Raw genomic sequence first — 22029 nt, 5'->3', positions numbered from 1 at the left:
GGTTATGTTTTGTCGAAACTGCGCTTGGCGGCTATTGTGTTGGAACTCCTCAACTTATCCCTCTCATACGCTAAGGTTCTTTGATTTGAATTGATACTATATTTGATCACAGTTTTGTCGTTTCATCCCTATTCGCTTTTCTACAACAGCACTGAGCAGAACTGCTTAGGCTAGATCTAGGTCACAAGGCATTATTAAATCCTCTTGTTCAACAGCTGCCCTTACACACACATGCGGGCACAACACACACTCACAGCACAAGCCACGACTGTCACCCGCACTGCATACCATCTGTCCTCCAAATTCTGCCTTATCAAATCCATTGGTGGTACAACAGGTCAAGGAGAATGTACTTGAACCAGCTAGCTGAAAAGGCCATTTTGACATTCATTATGCTTGCTCATTATCAGAAGGGTTCTTGCTTTATCAGACAATAATAACTCCTTGGGTATAAAATTCTGCTCGCTCTATCTGATTGTAGTCGGTGTGCCATACTGTCCAGTAACAATATATAGGGCCATATCCTCCAACAAGATATATGCATATCAACCCAGTATTTTATTTACCATTTGTTAATTATCATTGATAGAAGATTAAAAATAATGAGGTTGTTGAAGTCACTACACACAACTTAATTTGTCAACAAAACCTAAAAAAATGAAATCTGTTATCCAAACTTCAAGCGTGAACAGAAGATACTGAATGTATTTCTTGTGAATTTAGATAAAAGCAAAATGACAGTCCTTGGTCCCCAGAAGCAAGGTCTCCCAAGAAATGACTGCTCGAAATCACTTTGTGCTAAAATCAAGCAGCATGGTCAACAATTTATGTGAGGTTGGAGAACTGACGATTTATTTCTGTGATGATGGGCACTTGTGACATTTTCTTGCTTTTCTTCTGCAATGACGAAGCGAAGTTTGATTTGGTTGTGTGATCTTGTTCTTTTCCCGGTGATTATGGAAAGCTAAGACAGTTCTCATTGCTCAGTGTGACTTCTGTGATGACGGGCAGGTAGTACAGATTTGTATTTCAGTTCGAGCTTTGTGCCATTTACCCTGTTTTGCTGTGATGTTTCAGTCATCCAATAGTTAAGCAGCCAAATTTGTCACTAACTCTTTCCTTTTTCTTGTTGAACTGTCGACAACAACCCAGCTAAATGTATTGTTTCTTTTCCCATTTCTATTGTAGTAGGTGCATGTGCTTGCCGACAATGAAGCCTGCTTTAACTCACTTAGTGAACGTATTAGCTTTGCATTAGACTGCCAATCACCATAGTACATTCAGTGTTCAGAAATAGTTGCTATTTCTCCTCTTCCTCTCTGTCTCTCTCCTCTCCTGTCTCATAACTCAAACATTCAAGACAGAATTTGAAGTCTGTTCAAGTTTTTCTTTTCTTCAGACACATTTTTATTATCTCTGTGAAGCTGATAAAAATACTATTACTAATACTATTATTGTAATTTTGTTTATGTATTAATTTCCCCTAAATCATTTTTTTTTATTCTGTGTTTTAATTGAGTTATTTTTCAACGATTATGGCTTTATTTTGAGTATTTACTGTGTTCTTATCAGTTTGAGCTTTTATTTAAAAAAAAAAAAGATATTATGTGATTACTCTCATATCTGACTTTCGGTTAGCTTCAGGCTTAAGGAGAGGCATGTGACAACTTTTTTTTTCATCACACTTACAGAATAAAACCCTTCTCTGGGTCCATATCTGTGTCTCCCCATTTTGTGCAGCGTAACATCTTGCGCTCAGACGTGTGGAGTGCTTTGGCTACACCCGTACTCAAATGCTTGCTCATGCGGTGCGCCCCAGCTCTCCACATGTAATGTGCCTTATATACACACGCACGCACGCACGCACACACTGTATCACAGTGTATAACATCAATACCACTGTCTTCTTCAGAGCGCAGTTCACATTAACGTGACCATTCTTGGCCATGACTGTTGGGAGAGCTATGCAGATGGAAGTGACCATAAAAGAAGAGAAACACGATGCAGTTGAAAGGAAGGAACTGTGGGGAAGTATGGAATGCTAAACCAACATCTTTCTTAGATTAAACCTCAGTTCACTGATCATACATCAGATTGGAGGCTTAGCCCTCATGCGATAGTATGTTTGTGGTAGTGTAGAGAAAAGTGGATCTGCATTTATCTTTTTTGCTTTTATATACAGCCTTTACCGTATCATGGTAATTCATCGAGTAATGATAGACATCTATTTGAGTGTGGAATCTCTGGCATTATGGAGAAACGGAAAAGCCAGGGTTTGTCACCTCATTCATCCAGAACTGAAGCGGGAGTTTATGAAACCAGTCAAAAATACCAAACTAAGATCCGGGCAAAAATGACCATGAGGGGGATCATAATCAGGAGTATAATGAGTAATTTAAAAATGAGGCAGCAGCTTTTGAGGCCCACCGTTCCCCGTTGCGTCTGTTAATGCCTTGTAAACAAGATGCAAAAACTAACGGCACTGAATAAACAGTGTAACCACAAGAGCAGATCAGTCCTTCTCACAGGAGCTACTCTCATAGCAGACACTAATGTGAACCCGCGAGGCTTTACTGCCGTGACACTAACACTTGCTGAAAAAGTCAAGGTGGAGCTCTAATTCTTTATGTTAACAAGAGATGACATTTGACTGTAAAAACTCTGACGCTGTCGCAATGCGGATATGCTGGCGCTTGGCACCCGGCCAGCCATATCACATAGCGTGATGTGCTCACGTGCCACCAACATTTGTATTTATGTTCCAACAAGGACTGAGTTCATTCTACACTACAGCACTGCAAAGCCATTATCCCGAAGCAGTTAATATAATCCCCGAGGATTATAATCATGTTAGTCTGGACTCCACACCTGCTACCTGCAAAATATGCAATAAGGAAGAATGGCGGCTCGGTGGTGCACTGGGTAGCACGTCCGCCTCACAGTTAGGAGGGTGCGGGTTCGATTCCACCTCCGGCCCTCCCTGTGTGGAGTTTGCATGTTCTCCCCGAGCCCGCGTGGGTTTTCTCCAGGCACTCCGGTTTCCTCCCACATCCCAAAAACATGCTTGGTAGGCCGATTGAAGACTCTAAATTGTCCCTAGGTATGAGTGCGAGCGCGGATGGTTGTTCGTCTCTGTGTGCCCTGCGATTGGCTGGCAACCGGTTCAGGGTGTCCCCTGCCTACTGCCCGATGACGGCTGGGATAGGCTTCAGCACGCCCGCGACCCCCGTGGGGACTAAGCGGTTCAGAAAATGGATGGATGGATGGAAGGACTATTGATTTGTTTTGTGGTTATGCTAAGGAAGGAAGGATGCTCTCCCCCGTTTGGGCAAATCTGAATTCAACCATGCACAACCCACTTGTGTGGTAGCCTGTGATACAACCTGGCAACAAAAAGGATGCCCTCAGAAACTGTTTGGAGACCACAGACGGCATTTACTAGTGCGTGTGCACGGTGAAGATATTGAGGGGCGAATGTGTCGCCAGGAGAAAGAAAAGTCCCTTTGGGAACCTTTATGTCACTGCCGCAAATTGAAAATACTACTATCTAGGGCCCGTGTCAGTCTTTGGATCCTGGAAACATCATCCCATAGTGAGTAGTAAGAATGTGAAATGGAAAATCATGGAAAGCTGTCGAGTTGTACAAACAAATGCTTCATGGTAATGTTACTCTTCGGAGGTTTCTGCGGTATGCTCATCAAACAGCATTTATTTCATAGTCAAACATTTAGTACGTATTTGTTATTTTAGTTCATATTTGGCATCTGAATGAACCTCAATAGTCAACAATTCCTCTGCTCGTTGAACGTGCATTAAGCAAATGACGAAAGAGACTTGGTTCAGTGTCTATTTGCTGTTTAGAAATTGTGGAAGAAAGACTTTGCTCATCACAGCCACACTTCAAGCTAGAGCGCTCACATTAGTTGTTTAAAACATTTTAGTTGGCGTAAACATAAAGCTTTGTTTGTTATTAAAATCATGGAGGAAAAAAAATAAACGTTTAGTAAAGCTCCCGTTTTTTTCCTGCCATAAAGGAAACGGAATGGAGTAATCCAACTGACCTCACTGTTCCAATACTTTTGTAGGGGTGTGCATGTTGCAAACATGATCATTAAAATTGTCGATCCAGACGTATTTGACATCTGATGGCGTGAAAGGCTTTCCTTCAGTTCAACTTTGATTTTGAACTCCAAGCTTGTGTACTCAATATCCTTAAAAGGGAATCAGATCACATTTGAAATGTGATGTTCTCCAAAAGGATTTGCACTCGCCTTCTGTCTGTGATTTGATAAACCCACTCGGCCTTGTAATGTGACAAAATAATAAATAAATTAAAAAAAACAGCCATGATTCATGATGTGGATGGATCTCTAAACTGCAAAAAAATATCAAACAGTGTCAATTTACCATTACAGCATCAAAGAACATGGTGCAATAAAACATCCAAATGGACTGAGAAACGTAAGCAAGCACACTGTAAATGTTATATAAAATCTATTTGGGTCCTGTGTGTATATTTATGATGACACATTTATGGACTGTTGAAGAGTATGGCAGCTCTTAAGTGTTTTCCTTTTACTTCAATAGCGCCCCCCCCACCCCACCCCACACCCACACACGATTCTTGTGTGCAGCTTTGATGATAGTGATGGATTTTGATAATTGATAACCATTAAAACAAACATTACAGACAAATAACACCAGACAATGTACATGTAATAGACAAACCCAAGAAGAAAAACTTGACCAGCAGGGACTGAGGTGCGGGTTTTTTTTTGTTTTTTTTGTTTTTTAATCTCTTTCCCCCAACACAGCAATTAAAAGATAATTGAGTCACACATCTTTGAAAAACTGCCAGTGTTGGAGAGTTCACACTAAGATTATTTCATAATGGAAAAACTCTGTTCCTTAAGTAAATGGCCCAATTCTGTATGTTTAACCTGGCGCTATCAATTGAGACGTTTTATTTGATCTGATAATGCATCTGCAAAGAACAAATCAAGATTCATATTGAGCTAAATGGACGTCATGTGAGTACCCAGAAAAGGTAGGCAGTCTACGCGTTAACAGACGTTGCCCTCTCTCTCAGTTAATTCTATGTATCTCGTTTTACGTAAGGGGACCAAATGTCAATTGCATATTTCAATTCAAGTCTAAAAAAAGCTTGATCAATAATAAGATTAAAAATAAGGTTAACAATTCTCTCAGAAAACTAATTTTCAGCAACATACATCCCCAAGTACCAGCCTACATTATTACATGTGGCTGTTTTGCTGCCAATTTGAAAATCACCCTTGGCTATGCATATTCAGCACACACACACACACAAAATAATAAAAAGTTTTTCAACTGCGATTAAAACTGCTTGTTTCTTGACCACTGTGTGTCTAAATCAAACTAGAATAGCCAGCAAATAAACTTCTCTCCACTGGGGACAATCATTCTTCACATATTCTCCACGATACTTTGTGGCAGCAAAGGAGCACTTTCTCAAACACACTCATTCAGGTTGGCTGTTGAGAAAAAAAAAACCTTTCAGATCATGTTTTATATTGTTAACCATTCACTCATATTACAATTCTCCTGCACACTGCAATCTATTTTTCACACTATATGTACAATATATTAGTGCATATTAACAAGTTCTCTGCATATTTAATACACACTGCTGTATATAATTTATCAAATTGTAATTAAAAATTCATTCTCATTATAATATTCGCACTAGCTTTTGTCCATTTATACTGTTTTTTTTAATAACCCTATAGGTAACACCTAAAATCTCTTTTATTGTAACTCAGATTGCTGTAAATTTCCTGGGACCCCTCAAATGCTGAAAAGATGATCATTTTCTTTTTCTTTTATTTAATAGGTGCTCCTTTTTTTGGAATTGTAAATATTGGAATGACTTGAGTTGCGTGTCAACAAAACATTGCACTCTCCATTTCCATTTCAAACATGAATGTTATTTTGCATGTGAACACTTCCAAATGGAGCTGCAAAATTCCAGACCAGCCCAGTTCATTTGTTTCCCTCACTCTGCTTCAACTAGCTCTACTTCCCAAGAAGATTTGTTCCAAAATGTCAGCGTTTTCATGTGCACCATTCAGATTATCAATCAATATAAACCACCCTTCTCCTCCGGAATAAAATCTTGATTGGAATGGTTCAGAATATTCCAAATGGGGTGTGAACATGAAGCATTTTAATTTCAATCAGGCTTTCAATGGGAATAAATGTGTCTATGTTAACGTAGCCAGTGTATTTTTGGTGAATTTTTTTTTTTTAACCCACAGTAAAGGCAGAAGTTTGTTTTCACTTGTATTTAATCAAAAATTTAAGTTGCTGGTATTGGAGCAAGTGAGATAAGTGCAGTTGTGACTGTGTAGAGAGTTGCGGATGGTGAAGAAAAAGAGGATGTGACATCTTGCAGACAGAAATATTTGCAACATCCTCTCATGACAGCCCTTCTTTTCAAGTTAAAAGGCCTGGCCGGCTGAGTTGATGTACTCGGCGGGGAGTCTATTGATGGAGTGGAGTAGCTTGCGCACACGAACTCATGTGCGCTCCGGCCAGAAATGGAGTGCAATCTCCAGCCTCGAGCCCCCCAATGACATCTGTATATTCACAGACACGCTTGAGTGGCTGCGACTAAGCCAGAGTCATCTTGCCCCGCTACTGTTTATTGTTTCATATTACCACTTCTACCTCAGCTGTCATTCAAGACTGTCCAGCTGGCTATCAACTGAAAGGTCACAGATGCGTATGCTTGAAAAAATGAAATATTAATGTGTTATTTGCAGTGAGGTCTCGAATATGTCTAAATTATAATACAAAAGTGCCCAAAATTAAAATTACAATACACATTCATTTTAATTTTCTTCTCGAAGCGACTTGGAACAGTGAGGCCAATCCCTTTACTTTTATTTCTTTAGATTAAAAACATTGGGACAGGAGATTTAATTTACAGGTATTTACATAGGGATCTAATAAACAAAAAATACGATTACTTAAATCCAGGCATTCTTCATGTGCCACAAATGTGTCTGACGGGAGCACGTTATTACCTTGGCTTCGGGTTGGGTTTATATTATCGTGTATATATGTGGACATCGAGAATACAGGAGAGCTTCAATTCACGAGATAGTAGAAACATTGTGAGAACTGTTAAGAATGTCCCAAAGCAACTGCGAGTGGGCAGGGGTGAAGGTTTTTACTGTTTGTCAAAAACTTAATGAACAAAAGGAACAACGGCTACACGCAAAAATGCAAAACACTCTTTTCAGAGGAATAACAAAAGAACAATGGACAATAGAAGAACAGTAACCATAACCGATGTGAGAGAAAAGCGAGAATTTGCTCATCATCCCATACATACAAAGTCATCTTTCAAACACAGTCAAGGTGATACCTTTTCGTCACACAATGAAGCATTGATGGTCACTCAATAAGAAAATGACCTTGGTTGTGTCTTAGCATCCAAGCAGTATGAAAATGTTTTGATAGTGTTTTTCAATAGCATGAATGCTTGTCATTCTGAATGTACACTTCGGGCGTACAATAGAATTGTTTTTTACATTACAGTTATTTAAAAAAAAAATTTTTTACTTTGTTTATTCAGTGAGTTTTAATTAGTCTTTAAAACAACTTTCTTAGTTAGGCAATGAAGTATATTCGCAAATGATTTTTTTGTCTTTTAAAAGTTTTGCTTAAGGTTACATTTGTGAGAGTCATTTCTTGTTCCCTTTCATTATCCCCCATACACGATGTACCACTTTTCACTCGCGGCAGGAGTTGAGCGTGCTACGGTTTGATTCTGCAATTGCAGGAAATTCATTTGGCGCAGCAGTTATCGTAACTATCCTTTGCACATAACTATGTTGATGTCAAATGAAGACGCCACAAACACAAACAAGAAAGAGGGCCCGAAGCGGTGTGGAGTCTCAACCGTGATTTACCACACATAGTCGAAGGCACACACTGAGATCAGTTTGATTGGTATTGATTGTTGTGCCAAATCCACAAAAGATCCAACTCTCATCCCAATCACGTGTGCCGGTCATATTTTTCCCTGCTCAGAGGGAGAGTTTGAAGTGCAGCTGCAGCCTTTCTGTGTCATGTCAGAAGGCATCACCTCATCATATGAATCACGACCACGGCGGATAGTTGCCTGTGACAATGGTCATAAGACAACGGCTGCACATTTCTTGCTCTTGTCAGTCCATCACCGCCAGGCAGAGACAATGTTGGAGTGGTCGTGACCTCCTGCCAGCCATTTTTGTCCTTGCAGAGTCAGAGAAGCTATGAAGGAGCAGAAAGAGGAGGGAGCGGGGAGGCCGATTACCTGCCCTCTGGCAGTTGAAGATGCTTTGAAAAAGAAAACATCAGCAGAAGGGAAAATATTTGTTTAGATGGGAAGTTCTACGCTACAAGAAACTCTTGACTCCCTCAAAATTTGCAAATATGTCCCCAGGGGTCTGTTTAGTGGGGATGGCTACTGCACTTAATTGTCTGATCAGCTTTTGACTGTAAAAAAGTACTTAACCCTGCTATTTTGGGCGGTCAACATAAGCAGAAAACGAGGAGGACACATTTTTTAGGTGCCCAAACAGAATTTGTCATGAGCTGTCATGACTGAATTCATGTGACAAACGAACAAAGACTGAAAGAAACCAGGAAACTGAATACAAGGACTCCCAAGGCCTTTTTCTCTTGTGGACTTCAGAGTCTGTACATCTTTTTGCATGTTTATAATCATTTGTACTGCTTTGACAACCACTGATGGCCCGTGATTACAGTCGCTGACTTGCGCTGATGCACAAACAAGGCGGGAAAAGCACACCTGGCCCATGAACGCCCACCATTACACAGATGCCTGCCAAAATGTTGACATTATATCATATTAACTGGTGAGCAAGGGATGTGTTTTAAAATGTGTGATTTAAAATAGAAGAATCACTGTGCGGTCCAGTATGATGTATCTTTTCGTGTTGAATTCATTAGCAAGTCGAAGCCTGTTATGCTGCCATGTGGCCCTGACACATCTGAGGAATGAAGCTTCATCCTCATGCGACAACAGATGGTACAGAGTGTTATCTCAGAGCTCTCTAGCATGTCCAGCGCTGATATAACCGAGAACACAAATGGGCAACCTTGATGATCAACAGTGCCACAAAAAATACTACATACATTTTAAATATAGTCATGAATCTCTTTAGAAGACCTTCTCCATGTGAGATATTCAAGAGCAGCACTAATAACTGTGTTGAAAGTACAAGATGACCCGTAAAAGCACTCGTGCTTCAAATGAACTGTCAGAAGACCTTCTGAATATAAGTAGCTGGATGTCCATCATCCCATCCTATCCCATTTGTAGCATCATCTAAAGTATAAAGTATCTAGGTATAGCGTCCTCTGCGGCATCTCAGAGTTTTTAGCCTTCCTATAAATTTGAAAAGCATTTGCAATTTTCATGACACACTACTTCCCCAATAAATGCCAAGGGATTCTTTTCTGGCGAAAGCTTAACCCAAACAGTACAGGATAACAAAGCAATCCAAAAAGACGAGCAATACGGCTCTGCTGGAATTAGAGCTCAATCGTATATGCTTTTTTCCTTTCTATTGTAGTGCTGAATACGTTTGAAATTCTTCCATTCATCCATTTTCAACACTGCTCATCCTGTTTTAGGGTTGCGGGGGGGCGCTGAAGCTTATCCCAGCTGACATCAAGCGGAAGGCAGACAAGACTCTGAACTGGTTGCCAGCCAGACGCAGGGCACATACAGAGACGCAAACCAAACCGCCATCCCACGCTGCTCGCGTGCAAGTCAGGTGAGTGTACCCCAACACCATCAACGACTATATCTGAAATTGTTCATGGCTGATTCTATTGTCAGACATATAACAGAGGAGTTCACCTTTAAAAAAGAATCACCTGTCTCACACCTTGACATATTTCTCTGACTGCTAAGCTTGCCCTCATTTTTTGCCCGTGATTAAAGTCATTACCGATTGGTTGGAGCTCATAAGGGCCTATTTGCAGCTAACCACTGAGTAGCTGGCCACACTATGAAGATAAAAAGGACGCATGCTGCCAAGTAACCAATTGTTGCCCATGTAAGCTGTCGCTTTTCCACTGCATGGTACCTACTTAGCTCTTAGGAATTCTGCTCACTCACTTTTACCCCGTGAAAAAGATTTCTCGATGCACAATTTCTATGGAAACATTATGATATACTTCACTACTAGTTGCTTATTGGTCAGATTTGTCATGACAAAAACCATCACATTTCAAGATTGAAATGACAAAAATAAACACATTCCACACTTGAGCGTGAGTGTCTACTTTTTCTTTAATCTGCTTTCTAATAAAAATCCTCCCCTTCCCATGGTCAACGGGGAAATAATAACCTTCTTTTTCATCCTTGTTTGTTTGCCCGTCTCACTCTAACTAATGCATGCCTTTGTTTGCTGCGGTGCTATTTTGGAAGTGAGAACTGACCCCCACCAAAGTGAGGTTGAGCAGTCAACGGTGCAGTGGAAAAAACTCATTAGGAATGCGTACTTCTGCAATACAAAGCCTTTTGGGCAGGTTTTTATATGGCAGCATGCATAAGCCACAATATATCTGCAATGTACATTAACCAATGGTTACAAAACAAATGGTAGCCAAACTACAGTGGCTGTGACCTATCGCGTTATCTCTTACTGACCCGAACAAGTCCGTTCCAATCAAGATTTTATTCCAAACGAGAGGGGTATCTTATGTCAATTGGTAATCTGATCAGCGTGCAGAACACTTACTCCGAAACGTCGGAAGAAACCATCTTTACCGTGCATATCTGTGACGTCAGTATACGTGTTTGTTAGACCCGGAAGCATGTAGAAGCAGAGCAGAGTACAGGCAAAGAAAAATAATTGGATTGATCAGTTATGACAACGATCGTTAGTTCCCCCAGCCCTACGTATGCGAATAAGTCACATCAAGGACAGTATAAGAGCATGCGATATAAAATGCACAACGGTCCCTATGATGCAAGCCAGTGAGAAACACATTCTGTGGCTCAACTTAGTGCCAATTAAATGGCAATAGAAAGCTCTTATCTTCTCATTGCTTGCATTGCATCAAATTGGCAGGTTACCCAACGCTTCACATTATCCCGCAACATTCCATCTTCCACTCCGTTTTGCTTCTTCAGTGGCTTCTTTATCTGCAATCTCTTCGTTTTTTCCCCCTTTCCACACGGTAAATCTCTCACAGGATACCTTCTCCCCTTGGCTCCCAGGCAACTAAATATAGTGAGTGGTGCAGACAGGCCCGGCCTTGTAATGAATGGCAAGTAAAGCAGAGTGGAGCAGCACTAGCATGCGCACAGAAATGCAAACTGGTGTCAGTGTGACAGAAAATCTCTTGCATCATCAAGAAAGGATAAATGCCTCCAAGCTATGGAGAAAAGAGGATGTTTACTGAGCAAATCATTTCATTTATACAATTATTATGTACTAGTAAGCAGGTAAATAATTAAAGTGAGAGAACCTCGGTTGAGAAAAGACAAAGCAGTTAAGGGCCATTAGAACATGTTGAGCATGAGTTATAAAAATGTGCATGTGCAAAAACAGGTGCAAATTTGATTGTTCACGCAAAATGATACGGAAGCGTATCATCCACGATTGCATCTGCCAATCGCCATGAAGTTAATTCGCGTGTTGTGGGAGAAGTAGAAAGAGATGAAATTAGTATGTGTAATGCGATTTGTCAAATCTGAGATCAATTGCTCTGGCTTTGCCTTAAAATAGCGCATCCCAAAAGCAGGTGCAAAAATGACACAAAGCAGAGTTAGAGCAAAATTATCAGCGTCTGGAAGAACTTTTCCATTCATGTCAACTTTTTTGCAAATACCAACAAAATATATCATATCGTACACATATTGTGTATTTTATTTATTTATTTATTTATTTATTTATTTATTTATTTATTTATTTATGTATTTATATATTTATGTATTTATGTATTTATGTATTTATGCATTTATGTATTTATGTATTTATGTATTTATTTATATATATGTTATTATTTTGGCCATTTTCAAAGCAAGCTTCTCATAAAACTCTACATGGAAGACGTACAGCAAGTATTTGACATCTTGCTAATGGGTACTAAACCTCTTGTGTGACTTTTGCTAAGACAACATTAGAGGTGTTAACGATTGAGCGATGCAGGGTTGCCATGGCCACAACAGAGATGTATTTCTCATTTGTAGAACAAAAAGCTGGGATTAGGCTAAAATGAGTGAAAGCCGTGATATGTTGGCACTCATGTAAACAGCTAGGGTATATATACATTTCAAACAGTGTTAAGGCAATCAAGTCAATCCATCCCTTTTTCATGGTGAAATGAGAAGTAACACACACTCACACACTATTCCTGACTATGCCATTAAATATTTGAAAAATGTAATTAAAGACATCTTAACAGCAGGGTTGGGTCTCTTGTCTGTGCTGCTTGCACTGTTATAAATGTCCTCCACCTCAATGATCATCTCACTGGTGAAATAGTGAGAGTGAATTAGTCATTAAATTGATCTTCCAATGTCACTTTAAGACTCAATCAGCCATCAGTAAAATAATTATAAGGTCCCCAATGGGGCACTCACCCAGAACGCCGAGACGATAGTTGATTGTGATGACAATGACGTTGCCGTAGCTCGCCAGGATGCTGCCGTCAATCATGTTGCCAGTTCCCTCCATAAAGGAACCGCCGTGTATGTAAACCATGACCGGCTTCAACCCGTTCTCGTCGTGAATATCTGCAAATAAGACACATAACAAAAAGGCTTGAAATGCTGAATTTTACTGTGATGCCGCTGGTAAGATGGTGGTAATATTCTTTCATTTAATTACATACATACATATTCAGTTTGCATTACAAAGTAAAGCAAAGTTTATGCACCGTTGCAAACGGCAGAACATAGAGATTGCATAGAGACGCATTTTCATTTCTCACCTCATTAATCCACACCTAGTGACCCATAAAGACAAAAATAAATTTTCAGTGTTCATATATTTCTTCAAATAAAACTCTGCCTTCATTTTCTTGGCTCGATTTTTTGCTCTGAAAAGCTCTATCATCTATTGTGTTTTTGGTTATATTTCCAGTTTTAAGGTAAGGCAGCCTGTTTCCAATAAAAATCTGAGCAGATTGACATGCAAAAGGTAAGCATCATTTGAAACTACCTTGAAAGAAAAGCTCTATCATCTATTGTGTTTTTGGTTATATTTCCAGTTTTAAGGTAAGGCAGCCTGTTTCCAATAAAAATCTGAGCAGATTGACATGCAAAAGGTAAGCATCATTTGAAACTACCTTGGGATATGTGTACATGTTGTTGCGCTACACATTGCAATCAATTGCAAGTTTAAAAAAAGAAAAACTTTTCCTGAATGTGCCAGAAAAAAAATTACTGCCATAAACGAGCTTCTGTTTTTTTTTTCCTTTTATAGCGGAAATGGGATTTCACTGCAGTGGCTGTAACACAACAACAACCCAGACTCTGAACAGAAGACATTTGTTTGAATCTTCTTTTTTTGGTGAATAATAATTTCTAAAGGACAACAATGCAATGGCTCAGAGGCTTCTTCTCCAGACTGATAAACAGTCCTGACCGCTTTAAGCCGACAATCTCGACATCTGTCTCGTCTGCGGCTCGGCCCATTTGTTCCTGTTGTTTAATTTGCAGTTAGGCCAGTTGTGATTAAACCTGGTGATTAGTTGACGGGTTGGTGGTGATTATAAATTAAACAGCGTGTCTTTTGCATTCGACAACATAAAGTGAGGCGTCATCTTCTCCAGCTGATTCAATGCATGCCACAGGCCGTTAAAGGCCAGCTCATCTTCATGAGAGAAATGGGGAAAAAAAGGAAAAAGGCAAATCGAGCTGTTAATATGCTTGTTTTATGATGTCGTAAAACCGACAGTCAAAGTCTACAGTGGTTTATCGATCAAAGACATGAAATGGCTTTGAAAAAAGATGGTGGTCTTCATGTTTTCATCTGTCACTGTGACCTCCATGCTAAAGGAACTTGATCACCAATTACACAAATTAGTCTCTACAGTATATGCAGATAAATAAGTGCAGATAAATAAAGTTAGCAGTATTAGGCTTTTGGGTGAGATTTCAGGAAGACCCTAAATCACACTGAAACCTTTAGAGACGAACTTATTTTGATCTTTTCTAAAATGCAAATTTTTACGCAGCCACTAATATATCAAGGACGACCATTTCGATGCCTTTCTCTGACATGTCTCTTGCAACTTGCTGATCACATTTTGTGACACTCTGAGCTCATTGGCCACCATTTTCTGAGGACAATCCCTTTGAGTGGAAGTTTAGAAGCCAAGCTTTTTTCGATCAGCTTGCCCATAATCATTAAACTGCTCTTCATGCAGTATGGCCTATTCCCTGGAAAATAGAGACAATCAGCAGAATTCCACTAAATTTACTTTGACTTCACTTTAGAGCAGATGGATTTAGAAAAAAATAATCATAATGACATTTGTCCCGTAAATTACACTAACAGTTCAGCATCTCTGTACAATATTAGATTAGATAGATTGCACCATCGGTTTTGCATTCTGTCATCTCAAAATAATTGGCTCAGATCCATGGAGCTTGTGTTTTCTAATTAGTTATCTTACCCCGACTGGGAGTGTACTGTCTCACTAAGAAATTGTGAGTATGGGCAGAAGAAAAGACTCTAGAATAGGGTGAAAATGTCAGGCTGAAGAGAAAAATGTTATCAGAGGCCACTGCTCTACGTGTCAAACATACTTTTTTCAAGCAATTATTTACGAGCTATATATCGAATCCATTTAACCTCATAACACTTTTTGCGTCACCCTTGACCAAAAGAGCCCTCCGCTGCTGAAAAGGAATATAATGCAGCCAAGGAGTAACAGACAAAACAATTAGTATGTCATCAGGTGCGATTAGAAAACACATAGAACAATGGTTGATGGCATACTACGATATCCAGATAACAGAAAAGTAGTACATTGGCGCCAAGGAGCTATGTTGAAGCGATACAGCTCGATTGAGAGACAAGATCAGAATGCTTGAGGGCTGCAAATTTTAGTCTGGGTTGTTAGCAGAAGAAATTATGAGAGTCTTTCCTACATGTGCAAGTACACAAATGCTTCTCGTGTATTTTTCAAGATTCAAGAATTTTTCAAATAATCTGTAAACCATGTATTCATGTTTTGAACATTATTGTTTAATATTAGACCATTTCAGTATCATTTGTGGTATATTTATTATTAATATAAAGAATTCAGACATTTTTTGAAGGGAACCAATGAATCAGGATTTCTCCAATTATTCCCTATGATAGTGAAGAAATTACTGAAGCGTATTCAGAATGATGCTAACATTAGGCAACATTATATATTGAGGAATATGCTAGAGCTCATCATCCCGCATAAATGTAATGCCAACAACTATGATAAACATGGGGATTTACATTTGCTGAAACGTTCCAGTCCAAGTCATGACGTGTGTCTACATTCTTATCAATGACATGCGCTACGGATGAGTTAAATGCTGAAAGGAGATGAAGAAAGCGTATCCAGTGATACAGCAAGCAGAAGATGGCAGAGCCTCAGGCAGCTGTCATTGTAGAGGCTGCTCATTTTCAGTATTTTGTTCATCCTCAACCACAGTATTGAGACATGTTTTTCAACTACCATACTCAGCCCAAAGAGGATGAGCTGAAGTTTTCACAGAAAGCATGGCGCCCACAGCAAATGGCAAAAAAAAAAAATGCAGTGGATAAAAACACCATCAGTGTGTTCAGCATTTGTCCCTGCTGCCAGTGACAATCCTTTCATAAATGGAGCTGAGAAAGCAATGAAACATCATCATTAGCGGATAGAGCAACGTAAAAAGATTCACAGATAGTGCTGATGTTTACGTTCTCTTGGCTACAAAGGCAAATGTAGAAAATAAATGTTTGGCTGGCAAACAAATGTCTTGTCACTGGGTACAAATAAGTAATAGTATGAAAACAAAATTTGCTTACACCGCTCACGTCCCTGACACTTTAATTGATCAGGAAGCCCATTTTCATTCAACTGCCGCACATAAAGCCTCTTTTGCCTTCATATGTGTGTCTGGTGCTATTTTTTTCACTTCATTCATCTGTGTCACCTTCCACCAGGTGGGAAATGAGAAGAATCGGGAGAATCCCCGGTGAGCCACTTCACTTTTGGGTCAATTTGAAGAAGAAGGAAAAAAAAGCAATGTTCCCCATAAGTTAGACTGACAGTGCAGCCTTTGTGCGTGACAAGAGATCACATGAAATGTACCACCTCAATGGTCAAAGCGAGTTGGTTAAGTCCTTATGGATTTTATTTTAAAATTATTTACCTTACCAGTAATGATCATCTGCACAAGTGTCAAACTAAAGGCCGTCAGGCCAAAGCTGCTATATTATTATCAATATTAGCTAAGGGACGTGAAGTGTAAGTGCCGACACGCTTCTATAAATAAAGAGAGCGCAGGCCAGACTATCGGAAATCAATATGATTTTGTCAGAACATCGAAGTTATTAGCTCATTTGAAACTAACAGATTCAAAATTCAACTCGTTCATTTGTCATATGCACAACAATAACAACAGTAGCGCTGAGAAATGATATTCTCACGTTCTCCATTTATACAAAGAATATAAAAGAGCAATTTGAATGAATGAAAGATAAGTATTGAAGGAAAAGGCAATGTACATAAGTACACTTTAAAAGCAATGACCAGTCAAAAAAAAAAAAAAAAAAAGGACAGGGTATTCAAATTTTGCCATTGTCATAGTCTCATTGGTGCAAAAAGAAACACAGGGGCAAAAGATGCAGCCATTTTACTTTTGAAGTATTGAAGATGAGCAGGATTTTCTCTACTAAGTATTATAAGCAAAAGTGGCAAGTCATTGTCATCATTACATCTTCTTCCGGTCGCAAAGCCTTTCAGTATAGCGGGTCACGGGGATTTCCCAACATAATCACTATATTAAGTATTTGTTGTCATTCTGTGTGACATGCTTAAATAATCACAGATACACATCCCTCAATTGTTTCCCTCTCCTTAGACACGGGCTGAATTTATCGTCCTAAATCCTTCAACTGATGACAGGCGGGAGGCTATAACATCAACATTATGCCCGGCCTGTGTCAGCTGCGTGAGTATTTCAATAAGTGAGACATTTCTATTTATGCTGATTTTGTTCTTCTACCACTGATAGCCAATAAAACATGCACAGCTAAATGGGCCTTGGGGGTAACCCAGCACTCATAAATGGACGTTGGCTATCCAAGCGCTTATGTATTTAATGGATGTAAGAGAAAAAGACGATTGAATATGGACACCTTTCTTTCCAAAATTTCCGCACGTTCCGATAGTTTTCCAAGTTTCCACAAAGTCAACCTTTTTTGAAATATTATCAAAAAAATTCAGTCAGAAATATTGCCTTTGTTAATTTTGGATTTTAAAGTTCTTATGATCAAGTTTAACTTGTTCCGTGACCACGCTTGTAACACTTGTGCTTCAAACTGCCTTTTCCCCATTGAAATTAATTGAAATGCCATATTCCAAAAAGATCTTCTTTTAATTTTGTACTTTATAAAAACATACAGTAATTAGATATTTAAATAGAATTTTAAAATAATAAACGCCGTTGACATTACTTTGCTGTTGGCCTTTCAAACCTTTCAATTTTCGTTTTCAAACTTAGCTGCCAGACTACAGCGAAATACGTATGTATAGACCCCCCGGTTTGCTTAGTGCTAGTATGAAAAAAACTGGCTATTAAACTCAATCACTGGCAGAGCATTGTGTCTGGTTTCCTAGCCAACTTGCCCAACTGAAGAGGGTGACGTTTGACTAATACACCTATTGTTCCAACGATGCCAGAAAGTAATTTATGCTTTCATCATGCAGAGTGGAGCTGAGTTAGAAAGTGAGCATTTTCGTTTTGTTCACTGAAGAATGCAAAATAACATGCAAGTCTATACTTTACACAGCAAAAAGAGATATCACGTGATGACTGGGATGTTGTTAGTAATAAAAAAAGCATTGCAACACCATGCATTGCAGTTAGGCTTTCATTTTGCTGGGCAAAAACAAAAACAAAAAATACCTTGATCACTTCCACCATCATTACTGTTGAAATCTGCACCTTTTCTGTGATAGTTCACTCCTAGTGTTGAGAAAAAAAAACACATAAAAGAATAAAAGAGAATTTGCGAAGAGGTAATTTTCATGCAATGTAGCTGGATGTTATTAGAATGTGCAATTACATTATACAGCGACACTTTAGTGTTTCAGTTTACCACGCCTATGCCTGGGGGGAGCATTCAAGTGTAGTTGCATTCATTAGAAAAATAGCTTTCTAGAAATGAAACTTTTTGCAGAAATTCAGTTTTTGCACGTGTACTCAGAAGTAATTGGCAAGTGATTGGGAACGGGCACAAGAGTGTAACTTGGACTCTGGCATTAAAAAAACAATCCAAGTGATTCAGGTGGCGGTTTTCTAAAAAGAAAAGAAATGAGCGGAGCAGCAATACTGTATCTCACATAAAGTGGCTATTTGCTGCCCTGGGGGGGGGGGATCCTGCGGAAGGTTGCTTGCTTGGAATGAAGGAACAGCTTGCTTCTATGTCTGGGAGAAGTATATTTTGGTTCAGGTGATTTCTTTGAATGAATCACAATTATGGCTGGAACATGATGCTGTCTGTGAAGTGGGAACCTGGAGCAAAATTGTGTGAAGACTTTTATAAACAACACATCCATCCCAGCCATTTTCTGTTCGAAGTGTGGGAGGAAGCAGGTGGACTCAAAGAAACCCACACAAGCCCAAGGAGAACATTCAAACTCCACACAGGGAGGCCAAAGTGCTTTTAGAGAAATTATATGTACATTTTCTAAGCTCTCTTAAAATTTGGTAGCATCTGTGCCAATAATTGGGCTTTTGATCATTCAAACAATTCAGAAGTAGTTTGGTGAGGAACAAAAATCTTGTCATATTTCATTAGATTTGAGTGAGCATCAAATAATGGATTTACACTGCACTGTTCAAATGAAACAATTCTCCTTTTATTCATTTACTTCTTGCTTCCAATTGACTTCAACTGGATATAGGTATGATTGAACACAACTTGTCATTTTTGTTTTAGGCTAAAACAGTAATGGAAGTTGGAACAACTTTAAAATACAAATTACTGACATTTGTGGCACCACTGACAACAAAGCATGCTTGTTTGCTCCAAAAGAAATTTCCTTTGTTGTTCTTCCTTCAATTCTGCAAATAGTAAAATTCTTTTTCATAAGATTAAATTGTACCTATTTAGTTGAATTGCCAACTTCAATGCAGTGGGTACTCATAAAGGCAGCCCTCTTCATGCTGTTCTACTATCAGGAAGTAAATGACACGCTTGATTGACAGAAGGTTTTGCTGTGATTGAAGCATCAGTGTACGTGCATGTGCCTTTATGAGGCTGATCATACAGGCGTGGAATGCTGGCAAGTCCGCTGGGTTTGTAAGCGTCTCGGCGTGAGCTGTGGCAAGCAGCAGCAGCTCTTGTGTGGATGTGTGTTCATGTGTCATGCTGAGGTTACTTTCAATGGAGGAGGGCAAGAGTAAATCCAGGTTAACTAAACGATATGCAACATCTACTATTTATATCATTAAGTATGGCACGTGTGGTCTGTTGGATATGTGAATACAGCACTCAATCAGAATTGAGCACTTTAGAACTGCATTTTAAATCCAGCCTAAAAGATTATCTCCACTTTCGCTTTTCCTTGGGCTTTTCTTTTTGGCTTTTAGTCTGACAGACAGTGACAACAGTTATTTTAGCATGGACACTGCACTGGCTCTAAAGTGCACGTTTGCTATCGAATCTACACTCAAATAAAGAATACATGTCACTTAATCTGTCAATCCACTTGAGAGAAGGAAGTTTTTCCAACTCTTTCCCTGATACTTGACTGACAGGTTATTTCAAAAGGGACAAACCACAGGGTGGGCTGGGGTTAATAAAAGATGATGGCAAGTGAAGGGGCACACTTTTTGTACATTGGGATGGACCTGTCAGTCCCTGCTGATCTTCAAAACATTAATTTGCCACAATATTGACTCAACAACAGCAAGCTATCTGACAACACTCTCGATCAGCATATTTAAATTTCTACAACTGTTTAATATCATAACCAGGCAGTCTTGCTTCTTACAAATCGTCTCAGTCCCCCTAGAACTGCAAACCTACGGCTACAAAAGTCAAAGATGACTGAACGATTCTAAATAACAATCCAAGGTCCTAGATGACAAGGCTGATTAACAGAAAGTGGACAACAACACAGTTAGGGTGGAGAAGCTTGTGGAGAAGTTGGTAAATTAGTCCAGTAAACATTTGAACCATGTCTCAAAGATTGTTAAATTCACGGGAAAGGGCGGACAGGGAACTCTGCCCAGTGCTTATGTGCTCGCGGCACACTGTTCTTACGACAACTCGCTTTATGAGCTGTTGCCTCAAAACAGGTTCTTTTTGGAGTCCGACTTAAGCTATATCCGTCAAGATTGTTAACGCTCCAGGGCCCAACTGGCTCCGGTTCATCATTGTGGATGCAAAAGACCCAGCTTTTTTTTTGCCCAGCAAAATACATGCAATGGTTAAAAGACCCTTCTGAAAATTCTCGGACCTACCGTCTTCAGTGGGCACATAGACGTTTAGGTAGAGGCAGTCTTCGCTCTGCTCTTGCACATAGGTTACGAGTGTATCCAGGTTGGCCGTGAACCACACAGGGAGCATGTCGTTGTGTAGGAAGCGATCTTCCAAAAACTGAGGACAAACGGGAGCAAACTGAGTAGCATTCCTGATGCCCGGCCAGGACATCGGGGGCTCTGGTGCCTGAAACCGCCGTTCTCCTGTTGGGGCCAATGCATATGGGATCCCCAAATACTGTTCCACTGGTCCCAGGATCTCATTGGGTAACGTGACTTTCACACCCCGCAACTTTCCATAGTTGGTGGTGACCACAGGGTACTGTTGACCCTGGATTGCGAGCGCACAGATGGACACGAATCCCATCCAGAGCTGCAGGAAAGCCATGATGGAACACATCCATGAAAAGCCTCTGCAAGCAGACATGCTTCTTCTGTGTTGAGCCAAGTCTGTAGTGGTTAAAGTCCACCCTTGGGTTCCTCAATGCCCCTTGTCTCCTCTTCCTCAGGCTAAAAGCTGAAAGGGAGAAACAGCATCCTGGCAAAACAACAGGGCTTGCATAGCATTTGCCACTCTGAGTCGCTCAGGTCCAAACACCCAGAAGAGAAGAGGATCTTGGATGTGCGTGCTTCAGCTCCAGCTTGATGGGAGCCTAAAATAGGAGGAGAAAACATAAGTGATATCAGACTTAGGGTGTTAAATGCCAATAAACAAGCCAACATTTATCACATATCTTAGATGCATTAAACAATGAAAATGAGTCAAAAAATGATCTGAAACACATTCGAGCAGACAACTTGACATGTCATTGGAGATAAAAAAACACCAATCCCTAATTTTAATGAAATGTTCACAGGTGGTCTTCAAGGCCAGTGCAGGACATTGCATAAGTAGGCCGAGTCAACATCCTTCATTTAAGTACCTTTCCAAATCTGATTGCTGCCTGACAGAACCCAGGCTAAAGAGAACCATTCAGCTGGGTGAGTCATTCTGGATCTGACATCAGATCAGTCATCACAACTATCCGTGATCAATCTAAACAATGACTTTGAATCCGAAAGAAGTGGCGCGATGCCTTTTAAAAGAGTCCCAGAGGCCCTCGCCTTCTGCCCTAAAAATATGCAGCTGCTCTATTTTTGACACACGCCTGGTCAAACTTACAGGGCATAGGAAGCATGCATGTGTGGGTTAAAGCATCTGGGTATTTTCTTTTTTTGAACTAAAACCCTGCAGACCATTAATGGGCAGACAAAACGCTCCACTTCTG

At 39.8% G+C, this 22029-nt stretch overlaps 1 protein-coding gene across 1 annotated transcript in view; it reads right to left on the bottom strand.

Moving 5' to 3' along the window:
* The window catches only part of nlgn4xa (neuroligin 4 X-linked a), a 41168-nt gene extending 19922 nt beyond the window's left edge, over positions 1 to 21246 (bottom strand). The window contains exons 1-2 of the mRNA XM_085919621.1: positions 20744 to 21246; positions 12656 to 12808 (exon numbers count right to left, since the gene is read on the bottom strand). Coding sequence (XP_085775747.1) covers positions 12656 to 12808; positions 20744 to 21188 — 598 coding nt within the window. The 5' untranslated portion in view covers positions 21189 to 21246. The remainder of the gene's footprint in view (positions 1 to 12655; positions 12809 to 20743) is intronic.
* Positions 21247 to 22029: the final 783 nt, after the last annotated feature.

Source organism: Syngnathus leptorhynchus, chromosome 1 (genome assembly GCF_054491065.1).
Source record: "Syngnathus leptorhynchus isolate UIUO chromosome 1, UIUO_Slep, whole genome shotgun sequence".
In the NCBI taxonomy this organism is placed as follows: Eukaryota; Metazoa; Chordata; class Actinopteri; order Syngnathiformes; family Syngnathidae; genus Syngnathus; species Syngnathus leptorhynchus.
Note: the sequence above shows the minus strand (reverse complement) of the source record. Positions and strands in the feature narration are given on the sequence as shown.